This window comes from Chiloscyllium plagiosum, unplaced genomic scaffold (assembly GCF_037043375.1).
Source record: "Chiloscyllium plagiosum isolate Xiang-an unplaced genomic scaffold, Cpla_swu_hap1 HiC_scaffold_19, whole genome shotgun sequence".
Classification (NCBI taxonomy): Eukaryota; Metazoa; Chordata; class Chondrichthyes; order Orectolobiformes; family Hemiscylliidae; genus Chiloscyllium; species Chiloscyllium plagiosum.
The window spans coordinates 67,495,999-67,520,751 of record NW_028270157.1 but is presented as its reverse complement, the minus strand read 5'-3'; the positions used below and the strand labels follow the sequence as shown (position 1 = coordinate 67,520,751).

Genomic DNA, 24,753 nt, shown 5'->3' with positions numbered 1-24,753 from the left:
CAGTCCTCACTTTCTCCCACGTTGCAGAGGAGACCACATTGTGAGCAGTGAATGCAATAGATTAGATTAAATAAAGTGCTGCTTCACCTGGAAGGTGTGTTTAGGGCCATGGATACTGAGGAGGGAGGAAGTAAACAGACAGGTGTTACACCTTCTGTGGTTGCAGGGGAAGGTGCTGTGGGGGAGGGGCGGTGGGAGGAGCGGGGGGGGGATTGGTAGTGTTGAGAGTGAATGAGAAGTGAACCAGGGCATCCCAGAGGGAACGGATCTTGTGAAAGGCTGAGAAGAGAAGACAGGGGCAATATGTGTCCGGTGGTGGCCAAGGTATAAGCGAGGGTAAAGCACTCAGTGTAGTGAAGCTTTAAGTGCTACAAGGTTATCTGTAATTTAGGTACTGGGCATTTAAACATTAGAAGGGCATCTGGACTCTGTGTAATTGGATTTGTACTTTACAAGGGTAGCTGTACTCAGAGTAAATGGGTTTAGACATTACAAATGTATCGCATTTCAGTGTAATGGGTGTTTAAACATTCCAAGAATATCTGTACTCAGAGTTATGGCTTTGCACAATACAGGGGTATCTGTACATAGTGCAACGGGTTTAAACATTACGACTGAATCTATGCTGGCGTAATGGGGAGGTGACTGTCTAGTTGTATTAGTACTAATTTATTAACCCAGGTTTGAATCTGCCATGGCAAATGGTGGAATTTGAATTCAATAAAAATCTGGGATTAAGAGTCCAATGATACCAGTGAAACTGGTGCCGATTGTCAGGAAATCTGGTTCACTAGTGTCCTTTAGGGAAGGAAATCTGCCATCATTACCTATGTGTAACCCCAGACCCACAATAATGTGATTGATTCTCAACTGCATTCTGGGAAATTAGTGATGAAACAAAAAATACTGGCCCTGGCCAGAGACAACCATGTCCTGTGAATGAAAACCAGAAATGTCACAGGGGCGTGCGTATGCACTCACTGAAAAATATTTAAAAATTACAAAAGCATTTTAAATGAGGTTTAAGCCTCAGGAGGGTTTCTGCATTTGGTGTAAAGAGTTTAAATATTAAAGGGCTGTCTGTATTCAGTGTAATGGTGATGGTATCTCTACTCAGTGTGGTAATGTTTTAAACATTACTATGGTATGTGCATTCAACTTTGCACCTATTTTAGAATCCAAACCTCCAACTTGATGAAATTAATTTTTCATAGCGACAGCAGTTCTTGATGCGTGTGACATTTCACTGGATTTACAGGGACTTTCTCTGGGCAGTTTTCCCAGTATAATTTCCAACCATTCCTTTCAGATCGGAAAGATGGGCAGAAATCTGCTCGGCAGCAACTGAGAGAGGCACTGAAGTCTGCGTTCACACCGACAGCTTCACAGAGCAAGCTAACGGCCTCCATCTTGGAAAGCCATTGTGAGAAGAACCTGAGGGAGGACAGGGACTATGGCGAGGAGGCGAGTGATTATGACACTTCAGTGGACAGTACCTTTTATGGTGAGTTGTGTCTCACATAAGTCAGGGGTTTTGAGCAAGAAGGTAAGGTTAGAGAAGCTTTAAAGCAAAGTGAAAACAGGCAGCACAATAAATGGGGAAGGATCTAGTCAATAGCTCCTTTCGAGAGATGTAACTTGGTAGGTAGACATTGAACTTGACATGCACTATCTGTGGTGCTGTAATATAGGGAGAGTTAAGTATCTTAACCTCTATACGGTTGTATACTGGATAGGTATTCTGGTGCAACAATCCAGAGGGATGACAACCCAAACCCTGCCAAGCTAGGTCAGAATTCAAGCTTCATTTCATCTAAAAGAAAGCATGCATCAGTTACAATCAGGTTTTGGCTAAAAAATTAAACCAAAAAGATCAACCGATTTTGAGCAAGACTTGACACAGGTTTTTCTGTTTCTAGTCAGTCTTCCGTTCTTTAATCCAAGGGACCTTTATGACATCCCAGAGTTGCCCCAAACACCTCCAGTTGTTACTTGAAGAAAAATGCTTTTAGACTGACCCACATTCTTGGTCCAGAATTGTCTGCCCAGTGCCTTGAAAGCCAATCTTTCTGCACTTCTCACATCTACCCATCAGAAGGACAACAAAAACAAATCTGACCATGTGCCCTTTTATGCGAATCAGAACAGAATCCCTACAGTATGGAAGCAGGCCATTCAGCCCATCAAATCCACGGCCACCCTCCAGAGAGCATCCCACCCAGATATAACCCCCTACTTTATTGTTGTCTTTCCCATGGCTAATCCACCTCGTCTGCATATCCTTGGACACTATCGGAAATTTAGAATGACCAATCCACCTAACCTGCGCATCTTTGGACTGTGTAAGGAAACCGGAACAGTCAAAACCCATGCAGGTTTGTGAAAACGTGACACAGTCTCCTGAGTCTGCAATCAAACAGTGTCCCTGGTGCAGTGAGTGCTAGCCACTGAGGCACATATGAGCATGCATACAAATTAAGAGCCGAGCTAGGTCATTCAGTCATCCACCATTCAATAAGATCATGGCTGATCTCCTTGTTTGTTGAATTCCACATTGTCATCTATCCTTTAACTCCTTGCCTAAGAAGAATCTATTTAACTCCTCCTTAAAAATGCTCCATGACCCCCATATCCATCACTTTCTGAGGCACAGTCTTCTTTAAGCCACACAACACTCCAAGGGAAAAGAAATCACCACATCTCTGCCCGACACTGGCTAACTCTCAGTCTAAAACAGTATCCCATTGTTCCGGATGCACCCACTACAGGAAACTATAAACCTCAATCAAATTACTCCTCGTCTTCTGAATTCTACTGAAAACAATCCCAGTCTAGCTAATCTTTCCTCATGAGACAAACCAGTCATTCATTCCAGGTATCAAACTGATACATCTCCTCTGAACTGCTTTTAATGCATTTACATCGCTCCCTAAGTAAGGAGAGCAAACTGCACCCATTGATCGAGATGTAGTCTCACCAATGCCTTATATAACTAAATCATAACCTCCTTACTTTTATATTCAATTCCTTTTGTGAGTAAGGCTCACATCTCTTGTTTAACCTTCTGGATTATGTGCTGTACCTCCTTGCTAACCTTTCGTGAGTCATGGACAGGACCACCGAAACCCCCCTGTGCCTCAAAGCTGTGGAGTTATTCTCTGTTTAAGTAGTACCCTGCTTCTTTATTGTTCCTGCCATATTTCACATTTTCTCATGTTATTAGGGAATTTGACCTTATTTGCAATTAAACAAAACAACATATTGAGTGCCATAATACAGATCTCCTTCATGTATTTGTCAGATTAAGCTATTCCAATCAATTACTGGGAATATCATGGAGGAGGGGATGGAATAGGTTTTGAAATCAATGTAAAAATAATGTGTAAAACTGATCCAAGATTCTCTATCACCTTCAATACCAATACCTTAGGTACGAATAATCCAGGTGGCATAGGTACTTTGATATAGCTGCTCAGACCCAAACTTTTATCTTACTTAAAGGCAAGTGTATGGTGCGGTTCTCCAGATGCGATTCGATTGGTTACACTACTCGACTTTAAATAAAACACATTTTATTCTTATCCTACAGTTAAAATACCAGCAAAAGAAAGAAGAATTGGTGTCTAACTTTAACTCAATTGGAAAACTTAATAGAAAAATAGTTATTTAACTATTAAACCACTCAGCACCTCTGTCTTAGACTCACTTCACAAAAAAAAACAGCTTAAAAGGCATATCTTAAAACTAGAGCATCATCACACAACCGAGGCTGGAATCAAACCGGGGTCCTCAGCACTGGGAAACAATGCTTTTAACCACTAGGCCACCATTGGGATTTCCAAATGTTTACTGTAAACACGGATAGTCCAAAATGGGCTGAACTTGCACAAACAATGTCATTGCACAGAGTCTGTCTTTTTGAGAATGCAAGGCCTGTGCGATAATCGGGTTATTTTTCTGCTGTCTCCCCCCCAGATGAAAGGAAGTCAAAGCGAAGAGTACGGACAACCTTCAGCACAGAGCAACTCCATGAGTTGGAGAAGATCTTCCAGATCACGCACTACCCAGATGTTTGCACACGGGATAAACTTGCAGCTAAGATTGACCTGCCTGAAGCCAGGGTTCAGGTCAGTGTCAGGTGCTTGTCTTTTCTTAGATTAGATTCCCTACAGTGTGGAAACAGGCCCTTCAGCCCAACAAGTCCACACCAACCCTCCGAAGAGTAATCCACCCAGACCCATTTCCCTCTGACTAATGCACCTAACACTACGGGCAATTTAGCATGGCCAATTCACCTGACCTGCACATCTGTGGACTGTGGGAGGAAACCCACGCAGACACGGGGAGAATGTGCAAACTCCACACAGACAGTCGCTCGAGGCTGGAATCAAACCTGGGTTCCTGGTGCTTTTCATTCCTCTCTTGAAGAACCTGAGGAGATAACAGTGGGCATTGCCAATCTAATGATAGCCTGTCCCATTACTCCAACATGGTCCCCAGCAGTAAGCTTCAGGCAACAAGGGTGGCATGGTGGCTCAGTGGTTAGCACTGCTGCGTCAGCGACCCATATTCAATTCTACCATCGGGTGACCGTCTGTGTGGAGTTCGCATGTTCTCCCTATGTCTGTGTGGGTTTCCTCCCACAGTCCAAAGATGTGCAGTTTAGGTGAATTGGCCATACTAAATAGCCCATAGTGTTAGGTGCATTGGTCAGGGTCGGTGTGGACTTGTTGGGCTGAAGGGCCTGTTTCCACACTGTAGGTAATCTCATCTAAAATCATTTCTTTCCAAAATGAGGGAGAATCACAGAATTCTCATGGAAGTGTTACTACACAGGAGAACATTGTATCTGCACGGGCTCTCTGAATGAGCGCTTGCCTTAGTTCCACTCTCCTGCCCTCTCCCTGTAATCCTGCAATTCTCCCTTTTCAGATAATAGCCCTTTTGAATACTTCAATAGACAGTTTGCAATCCAAAGCCTATCCACAATTACCTGAAAACTTGTTGCTTTTTTGCCAATTGTTTGACATTTCTGCCCTCTTATTCTCGGTACACAGATGGAAACATCTTTTCTTGTTCCACACTGCCCAGGCCTGTCATGATTTTGAATCAGATCTCCCCTCAGCCTTCGCTTCACCAATGAAAAGAGACGGAACTTCTCCAGTCAATCTTCGCAGCTGACATTCCTCACTCTTGGAATGTGGTTCAGGAGGCTACACTATGCCTGCACCCCTAGAGTCTTGAACACAAAATTGAGGTTAATATTCCAGTGTGAAACTAAGGGGAGTGCCACAATATAGAGAAGGTGGTGTCACAGACCATAGATCATAGAGATGTACGTAGAATGAAACAGACCCTTCGGTCCATCTCGTCCATGCCAACCAAATGTCACAACCTAATCTCGTCCCACCTGCCAGCACCCGGCCCATATCCCTCCAAAACCTTCCTATTCATATACCCACCCTCTGCGTGAAAAGGTTGCCCTTTAGGTCTCTTTTATATCTTTCCCCTCTCACCCTATACTTATGCCCCTCTACTTCTGGACTCCCCCACCTCAGGGAAAAGACGTTGTCTATTTATCCTATCCATGCCCCTCATGATTTTACAAACCTCTATAAGGTCACCCCTCAGCCTTCGACACTCCAGGGAAAACAGCCCCAGCTTATTCACCCTCTCCCTATAGCTCAAATCCTCCAACCATGGCAACATCCTTATAAATCTTTTCTGAACCCTTTCAAGTTTGATAACACCCTTCCATTAGGAAGGAGACCAGAATTGCACACAATATTCCAAAAGTGGTGAAGCCAACAGAGATTGTTGTGTTCATTGGTTCAGATGCTGTATGTTTGAGCCACCACAGATTCTGTGGTGAGAATTCCAAAGACTCATAAGTCTCTTAGAAAAAACATTTTTCTCATCTTGATGCAAAGTGGCATCTCCTTTACTAGGCTCCCCAACTATGGGAAATGCATACCTGAATGTATCACATCTATCCCTGCATGTATTTTATAGATCTCAAGGAGATCCCCACTCATTCTTTGAAATGCTAGCGAATACAAGACCAATCTCTCTTCACAGAACACAGTCTTGCCTTCTCAGGAACAGGCTTGGGGAACCTTCATTGCACTTCCTCTGCGGTAATAATGCCTTCCCTGTGAAAAGGAAACCAACACTGCAGGTGTAGTCACAGAATTCCTGAAGCAAACTTGAATGAAGGCCTTCTGGCCTAGGACCTCTACCACTGAACCACAAGAGCCCAGACAAATGAATTGTCTTTAAATACTACACATTGCAAGTGCTTGCAGAATTTCAAAGGTTTAATTGAATAGAAATGTTTTTCTTTCTGTTAAATATCATGCCTTAAATGAAAACTCCTCAGATGATGCTTCCTAATGTAAGAGTTCACCTGCATATTTGTCATTAAGTTAGGATATTTAGTGGCAATTACCCCAGATGGAACACCTTTGGTCTTTAGTGAGCATCTTAATGCAAAAGATTGCATAGTCTCAGACAGAATCTGTGAAAAGCTGGTGCTTCACTTGTATTTTGCATATTGCTAGCTCCTGTCAAGCACCTACAGCATCATCTCTCCACATAGGACAGTCCTGTTCCTTGCTGATAGCAGTAAGCATCAAATGTCATTGCACTGAACATCACTATTTGCCTCATCCATGCCGTTCAGAGCTGCACATATATGCCAAAGTGGGTCTTGACCACACAACTTCCCCGAGGCTAGTGAGGCCAAATTAGTTCCTTACCATCCGACAGCACATGCTCTGCGATCCTAAACTTAACCAAGACCAAGCAGAAAGGAATTGTTAATGTCTTAGTCCTGTTTGCTTTCAATCAAACAGATTTGGTTCCAAAATCGCCGAGCAAAATGGAGGAAGTATGAGAAGCTGGGGAATTTTGGTGGATTGCAACACCTCACTGAGGTAGATGTGGTTCCTGCTCCCAAGTCTCAAACCGAGGTAAGTGTGTCTGACTGGAGCAATTGCTTGACAAAGAAAGACTAAGGTTCATCTAGGTGATACAATAAAAATGGAGACTTTGACCAATCATAACAATCAAACAGTCTACAGCAAAGCCTATATATGAGGCATGTAAAAAGCCCACAGTGGCAAAAGCAAACTTGGGTTCAAAGTCACTTGATCCTTCTTGGACACCACGTTACGTCAAATATTATGTCCCAGCATATTCTGAAAGAAATCCATTCGCATTGCACTTTAGTGAGTCAACACTGACCATTTCCAACATCCCCTGAGACTGTCTCCTCCACAACTTGCCCACTGACTCATTGAAATATCGAGCAGTTCTTTCCTGCAGCCTTAGCCTGGTACATGAGAGTTTCTGAGCCTGAACTTGTTGAAATCATAGCCTGTGAGATGCAATCCCCCAGAGACAGAACCCCAACTTTCCTCCTCTGCGCTCACTATCCATTAAGCACAGCGGATAAGATCTATGTTTAGCTGGGCCAAAGACAGGCTTGATTGTTGAGAGAGATGGAGGTCAGACACCTCAGAATAAAATCAATCTGAGAGGCGCAAGACTGTATGATAAACACGAGATGCTGGGAGCATGGGTTTTGATTGAGTTCATGGTTAGGAAGGATGGGATATGGAATGAATTAATCCTTATTGTTATCCAATCTCCCTTGGCAAGCAGTGTGTCCTTTGGTTGAGGGTAAAGGTCACGAACCGACTGACTTTAAACTAAGGTTCCCCCATATTGAAAGCAAGCTGTGGGCTGCTTCAGCAACCATTAAGTGGGTCTTCTGCACTCAAGAGCTGCCAGCTAATTTGATTAGCCGCAGGTTACAGCAGTCCCAGCAGTGGCAGATCTCAGGGAATGGAGGGTGCTGCCAAGTCTGCAGGCAGTCACAAGATAGAGGCCAGGAGTGGGTCCCGATCTCAGACAATCCAGGAGTTTTGGACAGGGATGGATCGTGTGGGCTTGAGAAGGGCAAGGGGAGGTGAGGATTTTGGAAGACAAGCAGGCATGCCAAAAATGGGTGAGTGGCATTTGGTGTGGGTGTCTCGCTCCAATGCAGACAGCTCACCCCCTCACACCACCTCACACCACCTCACACCCCCCTCACACCCCCCTCACACCACCTCACACCCCCTCACACCCCCTCACACCCCCTCACACCACCTCACACCCCCTCACACCCCCTCACACCACCTCACACCACCTCACACCCCCTCACACCCCCTCACACCACCTCACACCCCCTCACACCACCTCACACCCCCTCAACCACCTCACACCCCCTCACACCACCTCACACCCCCTCACACCCGCGCACACCCCCTCACAGCCCCTCACACCACCTCACACCCCCTCACACCCCCTCACACCCCCTCACACCCCCTCACACCACCTCACACCCCCTCACACCACCTCACACCCCCTCACACCCCCTCACACCCCTCACACCCCCTCACACCCCCTCACACCCCCTCACACCCCCTCACACCACCTCACACCCCCTCACACCCCCTCACACCACCTCACACCCCCTCACACCCCCTCACACCACCTCACACCCCCTCAAACCCCTCACACTCCCTCACACCCCCTCACACCCCCTCATACCCCCTCACACACCCTCACACCACCTCACACCACCTCACACCCCCTCACACCCCCTCACACACCCTCACACCACCTCACACCCCCTCACACCCCCTCACACCCCCTCACACCACCTCACACCCCCTCACACCCCCTCACACCACCTCACACCCCCTCACACCACCTCACACCCCCTCACACCACCTCACACCCCCTCACACCCCCTCACACCACCTCACACCACCTCACACCCCCTCACACCACCTCACACCCCCTCACACCCCCTCACACCCCCTCACACCACCTCACACCACCTCACACCCCCTCACACCCCCTCACACCCCCTCACACCACCTCACACCACCTCACACCCCCTCACACCCCCTCACACCACCTCACACCCCCTCACACCCCCTCACACCCCCTCAACCACCTCACACCCCCTCACACCACCTCACACCCCTCACACCCCCTCACACCCCCTCACACCCCCTCACACCACCTCACACCACCTCACACCCCCTCACACCCCCTCACACCCCCTCACACCACCTCACACCCCCTCACACCCCCTCACACCACCTCACACCCCCTCACACCCCCTCACACCACCTCACACCCCCTCACACCCCCTCACACCCCCTCAACCACCTCACACCCCCTCACACCACCTCACACCCCTCACACCCCCTCACACCCCCTCACACCCCCTCACACCCCCTCACACCACCTCACACCCCCTCACACCCCCTCACACCACCTCACACCCCCTCACACCCCCTCACACCACCTCACACCCCCTCAAACCCCTCACACTCCCTCACACCCCCTCACACCCCCTCATACCCCCTCACACACCCTCACACCACCTCACACCCCCTCACACCCCCTCACACCCCCTCACACACCCTCACACCACCTCACACCCCCTCACACCCCCTCACACCCCCTCACACACCCTCACACCACCTCACACCCCCTCACACCCCCTCACACCACCTCACACCCCCTCACACCACCTCACACCCCCTCACACCCCCTCACACCACCTCACACCACCTCACACCCCCTCACACCCCCTCACACCACCTCACACCACCTCACACCCCCTCACACCACCTCACACCCCCTCACACCCCCTCACACCCCCTCACACCACCTCACACCCCCTCACACCCCCTCACACCACCTCACACCACCTCACACCCCCTCACACCCCCTCACACCACCTCACACCCCCTCACACCCCCTCACACCCCCTCAACCACCTCACACCCCCTCACACCACCTCACACCCCCTCACACCCCCTCACACCCCCTCACACCCCCTCACACCACCTCACACCCCCTCACACCACCTCACACCCCCTCACACCCCCTCACACCACCTCACACCCCCTCAAACCCCTCACACTCCCTCACACCCCCTCACACCCCCTCATACCCCCTCACACACCCTCACACCACCTCACACCCCCTCACACCCCCTCACACACCCTCACACCACCTCACACCCCCTCACACCCCCTCACACCCCCTCACACACCCTCACACCACCTCACACCCCCTCACACCCCCTCACACCACCTCACACCCCCTCACACCACCTCACACCCCCTCACACCCCCTCACACCACCTCACACCACCTCACACCCCCTCACACACCCCTTCCTTTTCCTCCTCCTTCTTCTTCTTGGATGGTGAATAAGCAGATTTTCTACCCTTATCTGCCTGCTCACTCTAACCGCGTGACGCCGTGGATAGTATAAAAATCGGCTCAATTGGTTTATTAATTAGTTCAGTTGCCAGCAAATGACATTTTTCTTCAAATGAGGCAGACTGTCCTTTTTCGCACTTGCCCAACCACAGCATGATGCGTGAGGAGCATGTTAGCGCTCAGTTCAGAACGTGACATAATCACATCGGGTTTCACGCGTGGATTTTATGTGGAGGAGCCCCAACTTTCATCTGAAAATCCTCACCTGCTCATCCCCTCCGTCCAATGTGTGACCATTTGTTGAGGCTTGGGATAAGTACTCGTCAGATTCTTCGTAACCTGCCCAGAGTCATGGAGTCACAGAGATGTACAGCACAGAAACAGACCCTTCAGTCCAACTTGTCCATGCCGACCAGATATCCTAAATCAATCTACGCCCATTTGCCCCATGCTCCTCTAAACCCTTCCTATTCATATACCTATCCAGATGCCTTTTAAATGTTGTAACTGTACCAGCATCCACCACTTCCTCTGGCAGCTCATTCCATTCGTGCACTTTGCATGAAAAAGTTTCCTCTTAGGTCACTTTTTAATTTTTCCCCTCTCACCCTAAACCTATGCCCTCTAGTTCTAGACTCCCCCACCCCAGGGAAAAGATCTTGTATATTTATTCTATCCATGTCCCTCATGATTTTATAAACCTCTATAAGTTCACTCCTCAGCCTCCAAAACTCCAGTAAAAACAGTTTATTCAGCTTTTCCCTATAGTTCAAACCCTCCAACCCTGGCGACATCTTTACAAATCTTTTCTGAAACCTTTCACAACATCTTCCCTATAGAGGAAACCAGAACTACAAACAAATGTTCCAAATGTGGTCTAACCAACGTCCTGCATAGCTGCAACATGACCTCCCAACTCCTATATTCAATGCTCTGACCAATAAAGGAAGGCATAGCAAATGCCTTCTTCACTATCCTTATGACCAGATACTGTACTTTCAAAGAACTATGAACCTGCACGCCAAGGTCGCTTTGTTCAGCAACACTCTCCAGGACCCTCACCATTAAGTATATAGGTTCTGCTCTGTTTTACCTTTCTAAAATGCAGCACCTCACATTTATCAAAATTAAACTCTGTCTGCCACTCCTCAGCTCATTCGCTCATCTGATCAAAATCCCTTGCAATCTAAGGAAACCTTCTTCGCTATCCACTGTACCTCCAATTTTGGTGTAAACTTACTAATTATACTTCCTATGTTCACATTCAAATCATTTACATAAATGACGAAAAGCAGTGGACCCAATCCTTGTGACACTCCACTGGTCACAGGCCTCCTGTCTGAAAAATCAACCCTCCACCACCACCTTCTGTCTTCTACCTTTGAGCCAGTTCTATATCCAAATGGCTAGTTCTACCTGTATTCCATACGATCTAACCTTGTTAACCAGTCTACCATGAGGAACTTTGCTGAACGCATTACTGAAGTCCATGTAGATCACGTCCACTGCTCTCCTCTTCGCTATTTCTTCAACAAACTCAGTCGAGTTAGTGAGACATGATTTCCCACACACAAAGCCATGTTGATAATCTCTAATCAGTCCTTGCCTTTCCAAATACATGTAAATCCTACCCCTCAGGATTCCCTCCAACAACTTGCCCACCACCAATGTCAGGCTCACTGATCTGTAGTTTCCTGGATTTTCCTTACCACGTTTCTTAAAGGTATCCACCATGTTAGCCAACCTTCAGTCTGCCAGCACTTCACCTGTGGCTTCCAATGATACAAATATCTCAGCAAGGGAACCACCAATCATTTCTATAGCTTCCCACAGATATCTAGGGTACACCTGAACAGATCTTGGGGATTCATCCACCTTTATGGGTTTTAAGGCATCCAGCACCTTCTCCTCTGTAATATGGACATTTTTCAAGATGTCACCATCTATTTCTCCACATTCTATATCTTCCATGTCCTTCTCCACAGTAAACAATGTTGCAAAATACTCGTTTAGTATCTCCTCATCTCCTTCAGGTTCACAGGTAGGCTCATAGGTAGGAGACAGAGGGTGGCGGTGGAGGGTTATTTTTTCAGATTGGAGGCATGTGACCCCACACAAGAATCGGTGATGGGTACACACTACTTTTCGTCATTCCTATAAATGCTTTGGATGTGAGCTTAAGAGGTATGGTTAGTAAGTTTGCAGATGACACCAGCATTGGAGATGTAGTGGACAGTGAAGAAGGTTACCTCAGATTAAAATGAGATCTTGATCAAATGGGCCAATGGGCTGAGAAGTGGCAGATGAAGTTTAATTTAGATAAATGCGAAGTGCTGCATTTTGGAAAAGGAAATTTTAGCAGGACTTATACACTTAATGGTAAGGTCCCGGGGAGTGTTGCTGAACAAGGAGACTTTGGAATGCAGGTTCATAGCTCCTTGAAAATGGAATCTTAGGTAGATAGGATAATGAAGAAGGCATTTGGTATGCTTTCCTTTATTGGTCAGAGTACTGAGTAAGGGAGTTGGAAAGTCATGTACAGGACATTGGTCAGGCCTCTGTTGGAATATTGCATGCAATTCTGGTCTCCTTCCTATCAGAAGGATGTTGTGAAACTTGAAAGGGTTCAGAAAAGATTTATAAGGATGTTGTCAGGGTTGGAGGATTTGAGCTATAGGGAGAGGCTAAATCGGCTGGGCTGTTTTCCCTGGAGCATCATAGGCTGAGGGATGACCTTATAGAGGTTTGTAAAATCATGAGAGGCATGGATAGGGTAAATAGACACCACCCATGGGGTGGGGGAGTCCAGAACTAGAGGGCATAGGTTTAGGATGAAAGGGGAAATATATAAAAGAGATCTAAAGGGCAACTTTTTCACACAGAGGGTGGAATGAGCTGTCAGAGGAAGTAATGGAGGCTGGTACAATTGCAACATTTAAAAGGCATTTGGATGGGTATATGAATAGGAAGGGTTTGGAGGGGTATGGGCCAGGTGCTGGCAGGTGGGACTAGATTGGTTTGGGATATCTGGTCAGCATGGATGAGTTAGACAGAAGAGTCTGTTTCCATGCTGTACATCTCTATGACTCTATGACCTGACATATGTTTCCTTCTTTTTCTTAATCTAAACCTCAATTTCTCTAGTCATCCAGCATTCCCTACACCTATCAGCCTTGCCTTTCACCCTATTAGGAATATACTTTCTCTCGACTCTCGTTATCTCATTTTTGAAGTTTTCCCATTTTTCAGCCATCCCTTAACCTCCGAACATCTGCCCCCAATCAGCGTTTGAATGTTCTTGCCTAATACCATCAAAAATTGGCCTTCCTCCATTTTGGAACATTAATTTTTAGGTTCTGTCTATCTTTTTCAGCAATATTTGAAAAGTAATAGAATTATGGTCGCTGGCCCCAAAGTGCTCCCCCACTGACCCTTCAGTCACCTGCCCTGCCTTATTTCCCAAGAGTAGGTCAAGATTTGCACCTCCTCTCGTCGGTTCAACTACATATTGAATTGGAAACTTTTCATGTACACACTTCACAAATTCCCTTCCATCAAACCCCTTAACACGCTGGAAGTCCCAGTTTGGAAATATAAACTCCCCTACCATAGCCACCCTATTATTCTTACAGATAACCGAGATCTTCGTACAAATTTGTTTCCCAATTTCCCAATGACTACTGGGGGATCTATAATACAATCCCAATAAAGTGATCATTCCTTTCTTATTTCTCAGTTCCATCCAAATAAATTGCCTGGATGTATTCCCAGGAATATCCTCCCTAAGTAGAGCTGTAATGCTATCCCTTATCAAAAACACCACTCCCCCTCCTCTCTTGCCCCTTGCCGACCCCCTCCTCCGGCTGTATCCTTCCTGTAGCATTTGTATCCTGGAACGTTAAGCTGCCAATCCGGTCCATCCCTGAGCCATGTTTCTATAATTGCTATGATAGCCCAGTCCTATGTTCCTAACCCTGCCCTAAGTTTATCTGCCTTCCTTGTTCAGACTCTTGCATTGAAATAAATGCAGTTTAATTTATCAGTCCTACCTTGATCTCTGCTTTGTTCCTGCCTGCCCTTAGGTTTGACTTGCTCCTTTTCAGAACTATACCAGTCTCAGACTGATCTCTTTCCTCACTATCCCCCTGGGTCCTACCCCACCACCTTGCTAGTTTAAATCCTTCAGATCAGCTCGAGGAAATCTCCCTGCCAGTATATTAGTCCCTTTTCAATTCAGGTGCAATCCGTCCTTCTTGTACAGGTCATTTCTATCCCAGAAGAGATTCCAGTGATCCAAAACTGCGAACCCTCTCCTCAGCCACACATTCATCTGCTCTATCCTCCTATTCCTATCCTCACTAGCTTGTAGCGCCGGGAGTAACCCGGATATTACTATCCTGGAGGACTGCCTTTTCAAATTTCTGCCTAACTTCCTATATTCTCCCTTCGGAATTTCATCCTTTTCTCTTCCTATGTCAGTAGTTCCAATGTGTACAATGACCACTTGCTGGTCCCACTACCCTTTGAGAAGATTCTGTACTCTCTCTGGGACATCCTTAATCCTGGCACCAAGGAGGCAACACACCATTCTGATTTCTCGTTGTCAACCACAGAAACATTTGTCTGTGCCTCTGACTAGAGAGTCCCCAATCATAGTCGATTGCTTGGAACCTGACATACTCCTCATTACATTAGATCCAGTTTCGGTACCAGAAACCTGGCTGCTCATGCTACATTCCCCTGAGAGTCTATCGCCCCCTACATTTTTCAAAACAGCACACTTGCTTGAAATGGGGATAGCCACAGAAGACTCCTGCTCTACCTGCCTGCCCCCTCCTACTTTTCCTGAAGGGAACCCATCTACCTGACTGTATCTGCAGCTTTTCTCCCTTCTTATAACTGCCATCCATCACACCCCCTAACTCCTGTAAACTCCTCATTGCCTCTAACTGCTGCTCCAAATGATCTGTGCGATCTGATAGGTTTTGCAACCAAGCACATTCACTGCAGACATAATCATCAATAACATGGAAACCCTCCCTAATCTCCCACATCCGACAGGAAGAACACATCACTCTACTCAGCTGTGAGTTTCGCTGTTTGTTTATTTTTCTTAGATGCACTCCTATGTCCAGAGATACTTGAACTCGAACAGCAAAGGCAGTATCTGTGCAGATTCACTGCTGTGTCAGGCAGCACTGTAGGTTTCTTTCTTTCTCTCTTTCTCCCTCACTGATCATGTGATCTCTACTTTTGTCTCTTTTCCTCCTTTTTACAGTGCCGTTGTTTTGATCTTTATTTTACCCCCAAAGTTTCAAAACAATGCAACAACTTATAAAAGAGTAATTACTGCTCCTGGAATTTGAGGAAATCAGCTCCAACACCTAAACTACCCCAAAAAAGGAGCAGCTCTTATGGCCACAATTTTTTCCCATCTTCCATCTTGAATTACCCAGAATCCTCTTTCAGACTTAGAGTCATAGAGATGTGCAGCACGGAAACAGACCCTTCGGTCCAACTCGTCCATGCCGACCAGATATCCCAACCCTGTCTAGTCCCACCTGCCAACACCCAGCCCATATACCCATCCAGATGTCTTTTAGATATTGCAGTTGTACCAGCCTGCACCACTTCCTCTGGCAGCTAATTCCATACATGTACCACCCTCTGAGTGAAAACGTTGCCTCTTAGGTCTCTTTTATATCTTTCCCCTCTCACCCTATACTTATGCCCTCTACTTCTGGACTCCCCCACCCCAGGGAAAAGACTTTGTCTATTTATCCTACCCATGCCCCTCTTGATTTTGTAAATCTCTATAGGGTCACCCCTCAGTCGCCGACGCTCCAAGAAAAACTGACGTAGCCCTTTCAGCCTCTCCCTATAGCTCATATCCCCTAACCCTGGCAACGTCCTTGTAAATCTGTTCTGAACCCTTTCAAGTTTCACAACATCTTTCCGATAGGAAGGAGACCAGAATTACACGCAATATTCCAACAGTGGCATAACCAATGTCCTGTACAGCTGCAATATGACCTCCCAACTTCTGTACGCAATACTCTGACCGATAAAGGAAAGCATACCAAACGCCTTGAGGAGAGAATCTGACTTGCACCATTTCAGCACATCCCCCCCATTTTTAAAATGGCTGCTAATTTTTTTTTAGTATTTGCCCTCATCAAGAAGTTCCAATAATAAGTTATGTATTCTTTTGCACTAAAATCTTGTGCTTATCTTTCTTTGCAGATTTCAAATGCAATAGTAAATAAAGCGTCGATGGCCCCATTGTTATTGAACTATTACCCCCGCATTCCAGAGTCTTGGACATCGATGTTGGCTCCATACTCCTCAGCACTGGCACCACTGTCCGCAGTAGATCCCATCACCATGTCAAAGCTCCAGCCTCATTTCTTATGGGTTCCGCCATACCATGTGCCCAACTCTACTGGGCTACAGTGGGACGTGATGTGTATGGGCCTCAGAAGAAACTATTCGAAATAAAGTTGGCCACCAAAGGCTAGAACATGCCCCCAGCAAATCCAGGAGGCCAGACAAGATGCAGAAAGGCTTTTGGAGACTCACCTTGAAGTAACTTGGTCTTTTGCATTGTAAATATGTTTGTCCAGAGGCTATTATTGAATAATAGTCAAAAGGTGAGGTTACGGGGAGTCCCCAGTCATCACCCTGAGAACTGTGATGAAACTATCCTCACTAGACTAGTGGCGTGGAGGCTCTCAGAATCCATGGTTGGCTCAGGATGAGACCTGTGGAGGTCTTGATGTGAATTAGTTGGAAGGTCCTGGTCAAGTCCTTTCATAACTCTTTCTTTAACTCCTGCTGTTCTCACATATTGAGCCCTCCCATTCCCCATCAGACTGTGTAGATACTCTTCTCTCTCTCTCTAACTACCTTAACAGGCATAGCTTTCAAACAACAGGATTTATTTCCCAAATGTGCAAACCTTTCGCCATGGAAGAAGAACGTTATTGTGAATGCTCATGTCTGTCCGAGCTGGATTCTGACCTGGGTGCCAAAGAAGAGAGTCATATTGGAATAAAACACAATCCTATTCACGTTCCTGTCCTGCAGAATTCTTTATAGTCATAAATGAGTGTGGGAAATGGGCAGAAAGCTGAGAATAGACAATTTCTCTATGATTGGGATATTGTTTGGTATAGCACTGGTTATGAGAGGGTAATGAAGGAGCATTTGACTGGAGGCAACAATGAGGATAAACAGCTTATGGATTGCGGAAAAAGGAGGGCTAAGAGGCTGAATAGGTCTGACCTTTATCTATGAGTATGCATGGAAAGTTACCACAGGGTAGGTACATTGCAATGAACTCGCTGCTTAGCCCCGCTGTTGTTAATGCCATCTGTGTTGATAATGCTAATCTGTTTATGGTATTTGATTAAATCTGTCGGATCAGAACTGAAATGAAGCTATTGTATTTGAGATGTAGTTGGGTTTGGCGCTGTCAAGTCTGCAGAATGCGAACTTGCCTTGATCAAAGATGGCACAGATCCAAAAAGAATGGAAGGAGCAAAAACAGAAATTGCTGGAGAAACTCAGCAGGGCTGGCAGTATCTGTGGAGAGAAAGCAGCATTAACATTTCAGGTCCAAAAGGAATCTGTTTCAAACTCATATTTTTCTTTCAAATGTCCAATTGTAATAGTTCTGTTGTTGCTGTGGCTGAATCTAACCGAGTATAGATCATTGTGCTATGTGCAGATATTCTGTGCTACTTAAAAATCCCGAAAACGTTTGTTAGGGATGAAAATACAATTGCAGTACAGCTAACAAATCTACTGACATTTTGCCCATGACTGCAGGACACTGAAAATCATCAGATCTTTACAATAGAGCTGTACTTTAATGGCGTTCCTAATTTCAAGTAATCACTTTCAAATGTCAGAGGGCTGGTCTAAACCACACAACTGACAGTATTAATTATTTAACTCTGTAGCGTTAAATGCCAAAGGCAAAGAAATTCACTTACTTTTCAGCCACCAAATGACATCTAATCGGGTCACAGTTTGACCAGTGGTGTCAGGAACATTGCATAGGCGACACAGGACAGTCTGAGTGTGCTGGGGAAATGAATGATGCTGGTGCTGTTTTGACATCAGCACTCGCAAGTTGTTGGAACTCATAGATCAGAAGGCTGGAACCAGTGTACTGAGGAGCTGTAATTAGTATAATGTACATTAGAATGTTAATAAAGAGTTTATAAGCTAACTGAGAGTGAGGAAGAGTTAGTCTTCAGTAAGTATAGATAGATCAGAGCAGCCTCAAAGTATACAGTAGAAATACCCAATCCTCAAGAGAATTCATGGTAGATAGAACGCATGAAGGGGTGACAATATAGGCTTAAATCTATGGGAATAGCGTAATCCATAGGTACAGCTGAAAAGACCTATTAGAATCACCATTTATTTAAATGTTTGTTATGAGCCCAGTTGAAGGCAAGATCCAGAGTAATCCTAAAGTTTGACCTCGCTTGATAGACCATTAATTTTTATCTTCTTTTTTCATTTACTGAGTATTTGTGCACGAGGTCACTGTTGTACCTTTCACAAAAGATGATCAAAACCTACTCAAATGAGAACTACATTTTACACTATACAAGAATGACTTGAAACAATGGTATTCAAAATACCCAAAGAAAGCTTCAATCCTTTTTAACCCCAACAACAACCACACAGAAACTCCAACCTCAGTGAAGGGTGATCCCTGTCTCCACACTAAAGTTCCTTGGTCACCTGACATGGCTGTAATGCGCTTCTTTATGGCAAATTTCAGCATTTACTCAGTCATTTTCTTTAGTTAATCTCACTGCCTGAGACTCTTACACAAGCTCCTAACTGAGCTCACTTACTGCCAGACATGGGCTCCTTTAACCTATGTTTCCAAGTCTTGCTGCATATCTTCCGTCTTTGACACCCCCATGGCTTCCTGTTTTTTTGAGTTTTCTTCTGAACAACTCAGGGCCCCTTTCTTCCCCAGGCCTGACTGTTTTGGAGACAAAGTAATTGCGTCTCTGCTGTTAAGGACCTCTTTTCTTTGACTTCTGTCTGAATGAACCTACTTCTGCATTCCTTTTTCTTTCTCTGTCTTTCTCTCTGGGGAAAGCACTTTCTGCAAGTCCCACTCCATGCCATCCTCATCTTGATTTGGAAATTTATCACCATTCCTTCATTGTCGCTGGGTCAAGTTCCTGGAATTCCTTCCCTAAGGGCATCATGGATCTCCAGCATGTGGACAGCAATTATTCATGGTTGTAGCTCACCACCACCTTCTTAAGGGCAACCAGGTATAGGTAGTAAGTGCCAGAGATGCCAGGCCCCATAACTAAATTTTAAAAACCTGAGCTGTTTTCTGACCTAGCAGTTTGCTAAACCCTCTGAAGAACACCCCACCCCCTACTGTCTCCCTGAATTTCCCATAGTCAAGCCACTTGAACATCGTTGGAGGAAACCTACACAGACACAGGGAGAATGTGCAAACTCCATGCAGGCAGTCACCCAAGGCTAGAATCAAACCCAGGTCCCTGGTGCTGTGAGGCAGCAGTGCTAACCACTGAACCATAGTGTCATCCCCTAGAGCCTAAGCTCCTAAACCTTCATCAAAGTTTGGAGCGTGTATACTTTCTCATAGCAGAGTGTATGTGTAGAATGGTTCTTGGCTCCTGGCCGTCAGCATCAGGAAATGCAGTTTTGTTTTCAGGTTTGAGGGAATGGTTAATTGTTAACAGGGCGGAAATACTGAAGGATGGCTTATATTTTTCTCAGAGCACTAAGGAATTTCTGCTTCTGTCATCCTACCTCTCCCTGTCTAGATCACTAACAAAGTGTTCAAGGCAGTGACAAAGAAACTCTTTCTTTCCCTCAGGACTGATGCTGTAACAAAGACACAGCATCTTATTTCATTTGAGGCCTCTCACTCTCTTTCGTGCTTTCCACCAGATACAGAGCCTTTCACTGCATTTAGAAGCTGTTAGTCTATATTTTAAGCCTTTGTACTCATGTCACCTGTTAGTCCTTGATCATGAAGCAGGTAGTTATTTCATAGTAGAATGTGCTGTTAAAGTCAGTCTGTGATCAAAGTTCAGTGATCACCGTCTTAAAACTGTTACCTTGCTGTGTAAATAAACACATTTGCAGCTGTTTCCATTCAAGAACCTCATTTCTCTGTTTAACAAATAGATGGCTTGTTTGCCAGATTTCTGAAGGGTTTGGAAAATACAGGCATACGCAGCTGTTTTGTCTGAGCAGTCACCATCCCTTCATTTCTCAGTCCTTTGAATATAGGAATTGAGACATCGTGTTGAGGTTATACAGGAGTTGGTGAGACCTTTTCTGGAGTACAGTATTCAATTCTAGTCACCCTGTTATAGGAAGGATATTATTAAGTTGGAGAGGGTTCAGAAGCAAGTTAACAGGATATTGTTGCGTATGGAAGGTTTGAGTTATAAAGAACGTCTGGATAGGCTGGGACTTTTTTAATTAGAGGATAGAAGGTTGAGAGGTGACCTCATAGAAGTTTATAAAATCATGAGGCTTATAGATAGGGTTAATAGTCGGTGCCTTTTCCTTACTGTGGGAGATTTCAACACTACAGGGCACATTTTTAATGTGAGAGGGGAAAGATTTAATAAAGGGACAAATTTTTGTAAACACAGGGTGATTCGTGTGTGGAATGAATTCCTGAGGAACTAGTGGATGTGGGAACAATTACAACTTTTAAAAGACATTTGGACATGTAGGTGGGACTGGTTTAGCTGGGGATTATATTCAGTGTTGCTTGGTTGGACCAAAGTGTCTGTTTCTGTGCTATATGAGTCTATAACAGATAGAAGAATGGGGGAGAGCTGGGTATTGAAGAGGGCAGGGGTCAGGAATGATCGATAACCCTCAGTGCTTACAGTGAAGTTAGATGCCAGAGGCCCAGCCAGCCCTAGAGAGCCAGAAGTTAGAGGGCCCCACACTGGCACTGTGAAAACAAGGTAATAGCACCACATTTGCGCACCACCAACCTCCACCAAAACTAGCATTACACAAATGGCATTATTCAATTATTAGTCCATTGCGTTTTCTGATTGCCACCTCAGTTTAAACTTATTCTCTCAGTCCTGACAATAGGTAACGAAGCTAAAACATTAGTCTGTTTTTCTCTCTCCACAGATGTTGCCAGACCTGCTGAGTGTTTCCAATAGGCCAATAGAATTTTACATTATAGAAAGAGGCCATTCAACCCATTGTACCTCTACCAGCTCCTGAAAGAGTAACCCAGCTAGTCCCAATCTATAGTCCTATCTCCACAAAACTCTACATTCATGACTTTCAAATATATATCCAGCTCTGTTTTGAAACCTCAAATAGGATCTACCTGCCCCACCTCTCCCAGGCAGTGCAATCCAAATCCTAACAGCCATCGGAATAAAGAAGTTTCTCCTCATCTGATGTCTAGCTATCTATCTGACAGTCTTGAAATTGTAACCCCTAGTTACTGACATACCAATTAATGGAAACGGAATATCCTTCTTTACCCTGTCAAAGTTGTTCGCAATTTTGAAAATTTTAATAAGATCACCTCTTAATCTTCTCTGTTCCAAAGAAAATAAGCCCAATTTCTCGAATATTTCCTTGCATCTAAAATCCCTCATTCCTGGTATCATTCCAGTAAATCTCCTTTGAACTCTTTTCAAGGTTTGAACCCCCTTCCATAAATAAGGTCCCCAAAACTGAACACATGCCTCTTTTTGTAAACTAAAGGATCATATAAACATTCTGAACAACGGTTTCATCTTACCTGACCACCTTCAGAGAATTATGCACGTGAACCCCGAGCTCCCTCTGCTCCTGTACTCCCCGCAAAGTTGTACCATTGAGCCTACATTGTCTCTCCATGTTACTTTCACTAAAATGCATTACCTCACATTTCTCTGCATGGAAATTCATCTGCCAGGTGTCTGCTCATTTGGCTAACCTGTCAATGTCCCTCTGAAGTCAGTCAGCATCATCCTCACAATGAACTATTCTCTCTAGCTATAGTATCATCTGCAAGTTTTAGCGATTTTGCCCTCAACACTTATCTCCAAATCATTTGTACAAATCAGAAACAGCAAGGGGAACATCAATTTCACCTCACCTCCAGTCTGAGGAACGCCCATCTATACCTACCTTCTGTTTCCTAGCTTTTGGCCAAATTCTAACCCATGCGGTCAAGGACCCATCAATCCCAACCATTTCTAACTTGCTAAACCAAACACTGCCATGTGAAACTATATCAAATGTTTCCTATTTTTACAGTGATTTTGCATTTATTTCTCATTGCTGCCTTAGTTTAGATTTGTGTCTCATTTATTGTCTCCTGACTTGTTGAATTCCTGTCACTGTTTAAATTTGTGGCCTGGTTGAAAATACTTGCCTGTTTTTAAATCCTTATTTACCTTGCCTTTGATTGCTTTCATTGAGTTCCTTATCTCTACATTAAATTGTACCTTTTAAATATACCAATCAAGTTTTGATAAATGTTTTGGTTAGGTACTAATCTTATCTAAATTAGTGATTTAGACCAAACTTCATAATAGACAACTGCAAGCAGCATGAAAATATAGTCCCAGATTTACAACCTAGATGCACAAAGGGAAAAAAAATAATCAGCAAGGTCACAGCTTTCAATCCCTTCAAAGAAAAGCTCATAAATAGGGGAGGTAACAAACAGAAGAGAAGGTTTCCCTTGTAGCCTCACCATTTCTCTCTCTTTCTTTCAAGAATTCAGTAAAATCTCTGCCTTTGGTCAAGTTTGTAATGTCTTGTCACTGATGGTTTTGACTTGATTTCTATTTCTACCTGATGTCTCTCAGGTGCAGGGCTTTGTGATGTTTTACAGCAAGCTCACTAATACACGCAGAATAAAGGAAATAGCTGATCAGGTAAAAAGAAGAGGAATTTCCCAATATGGTGTATACACAGTGGCGTAGATGAGTTTGGCCAAATAGCCAGTTTCTGCATTGTATATTCTGCATAATCTGCAAAGACACTGAGTAAATCCAATTTGTTATTTGTTTTGAAATTCTAGATAGATGACAAGCCATAGTGACAGTGCTTGTTTGGCTCAGTCAGGAGAAAACACACTAAATCTCTAAATGAGAAGAATTATGGGTTCAAACCTTGTAACTCACTTAAACAAAGCTGAAAGAGTGGTGAATAAACTTATTTGATCATACTTGATGGAGGGTGTGTTGATTAGTGTTCCTTTATGCCAATTAACCAGTCATTTATCTCATCGCTTTTTGCGGAGTTTTGTCTGAATAGTGACTTACTACTGTTTGTCCAAAATATCATTATGCTTTGTATTTATGGAATAAATAGGAATGAAGCTCGTAATTGCAACTACTGAGGTACTTTTGAAATGGACCCGTGACGGTGAAGTAATAAGAAAATTTCCCAATTTTTAACCCAAGTCAGGCAAAAAAAAGTGAAAATACTCTGGCTTTAAGGGAAGTACATTGTCCTTTTCTATTTAAAGAGAGAGTTGAAGACATAGGCACCCAGCTGTCTATTTGGAAAGCCAATAAAGCAAACAGCTTGTGTAGCCTTAAAAGGTTGCAACAATAGAAGCAGCCTGAGTGGGCGTGGTCAAGCTCTCACAGAGCCGAGAGTTTTAGTTTCTTAGTTTGCAGTGGCAGTGGCTGCTGAGGCCTTAAAGCAGTGGAAGCTATTTTTTCCCTCTTTTGGTTACAGCTAAAAGCTCGGGGTTCTCTTCTTGCTGCCGGAAGTATATATGAAAAAATCTATTGTCAGAATTTGCCTTTTGCTAAAGGTGTGTTTATGCGATGTAACTATATTGGAACAGTTACTGTGTAGTTGCTAACTAATCCATTATTCTGCTAAGTTTTCTATTGGTTACAACTCAGCCAATTCTCTTTTTTTTGGTATTTTAACCAGAGTGTATGAATAAAGTGTATTTTGCTTCAAATCTAGTAGTTCGACCAATCCATTTGCAGCTGGAGCGCAGAATCTTACATTTACCTTTAAAATAAGTAAAGAATTAGGGTCTGGACCACTTTCTTATTATATTCTGAGGGAGTCCAGTCTGGTCCGTAACAAAACATAATTGCACACTTCCCATCCTACGGCTGATCCAATGCAGTATCGATCATGAGAGAAGCAGACATGGGTAGCCCCCCCCCCCCCCCCCCCCTACCGGGAGTGAGTGAGGATGCAGAAATAGCATGTGGCTGAGGTAGAATGAATGGCCTGTCAGCCAGCCCAACTGTCGGGCGAACTCAGACTGTGACTTTGAGATGACCTCAGTCGCACCCTGACTTTTCAGTGAACCGCCTGACTCCTCCAGCAATCAATAATCTGATTATTTTATAGAAACTCCTCAGATAGCTGCTTTTACAAAACCAGCTCCCAACAGATTCTCCTTATCTGATGATACTTCCACAGC

The 24,753-nt window shown here is 44.8% G+C and overlaps 1 protein-coding gene across 2 annotated transcripts in view; it reads left to right on the top strand.

The window, feature by feature from the left end:
• Positions 1-24,270, top strand: part of LOC122559473 (intestine-specific homeobox-like) — a 62,507-nt gene extending 38,237 nt beyond the window's left edge. For both annotated transcript variants that reach the window (XM_087997510.1, XM_087997509.1), the window contains exons 2-5: positions 1,310-1,504; positions 3,976-4,127; positions 6,855-6,971; positions 16,539-24,270. In XM_087997510.1, coding sequence (XP_087853636.1) covers positions 1,310-1,504; positions 3,976-4,127; positions 6,855-6,971; positions 16,539-16,793 — 719 coding nt within the window. In that variant the 3' untranslated portion in view covers positions 16,794-24,270. The remainder of the gene's footprint in view (positions 1-1,309; positions 1,505-3,975; positions 4,128-6,854; positions 6,972-16,538) is intronic.
• Positions 24,271-24,753: the final 483 nt, after the last annotated feature.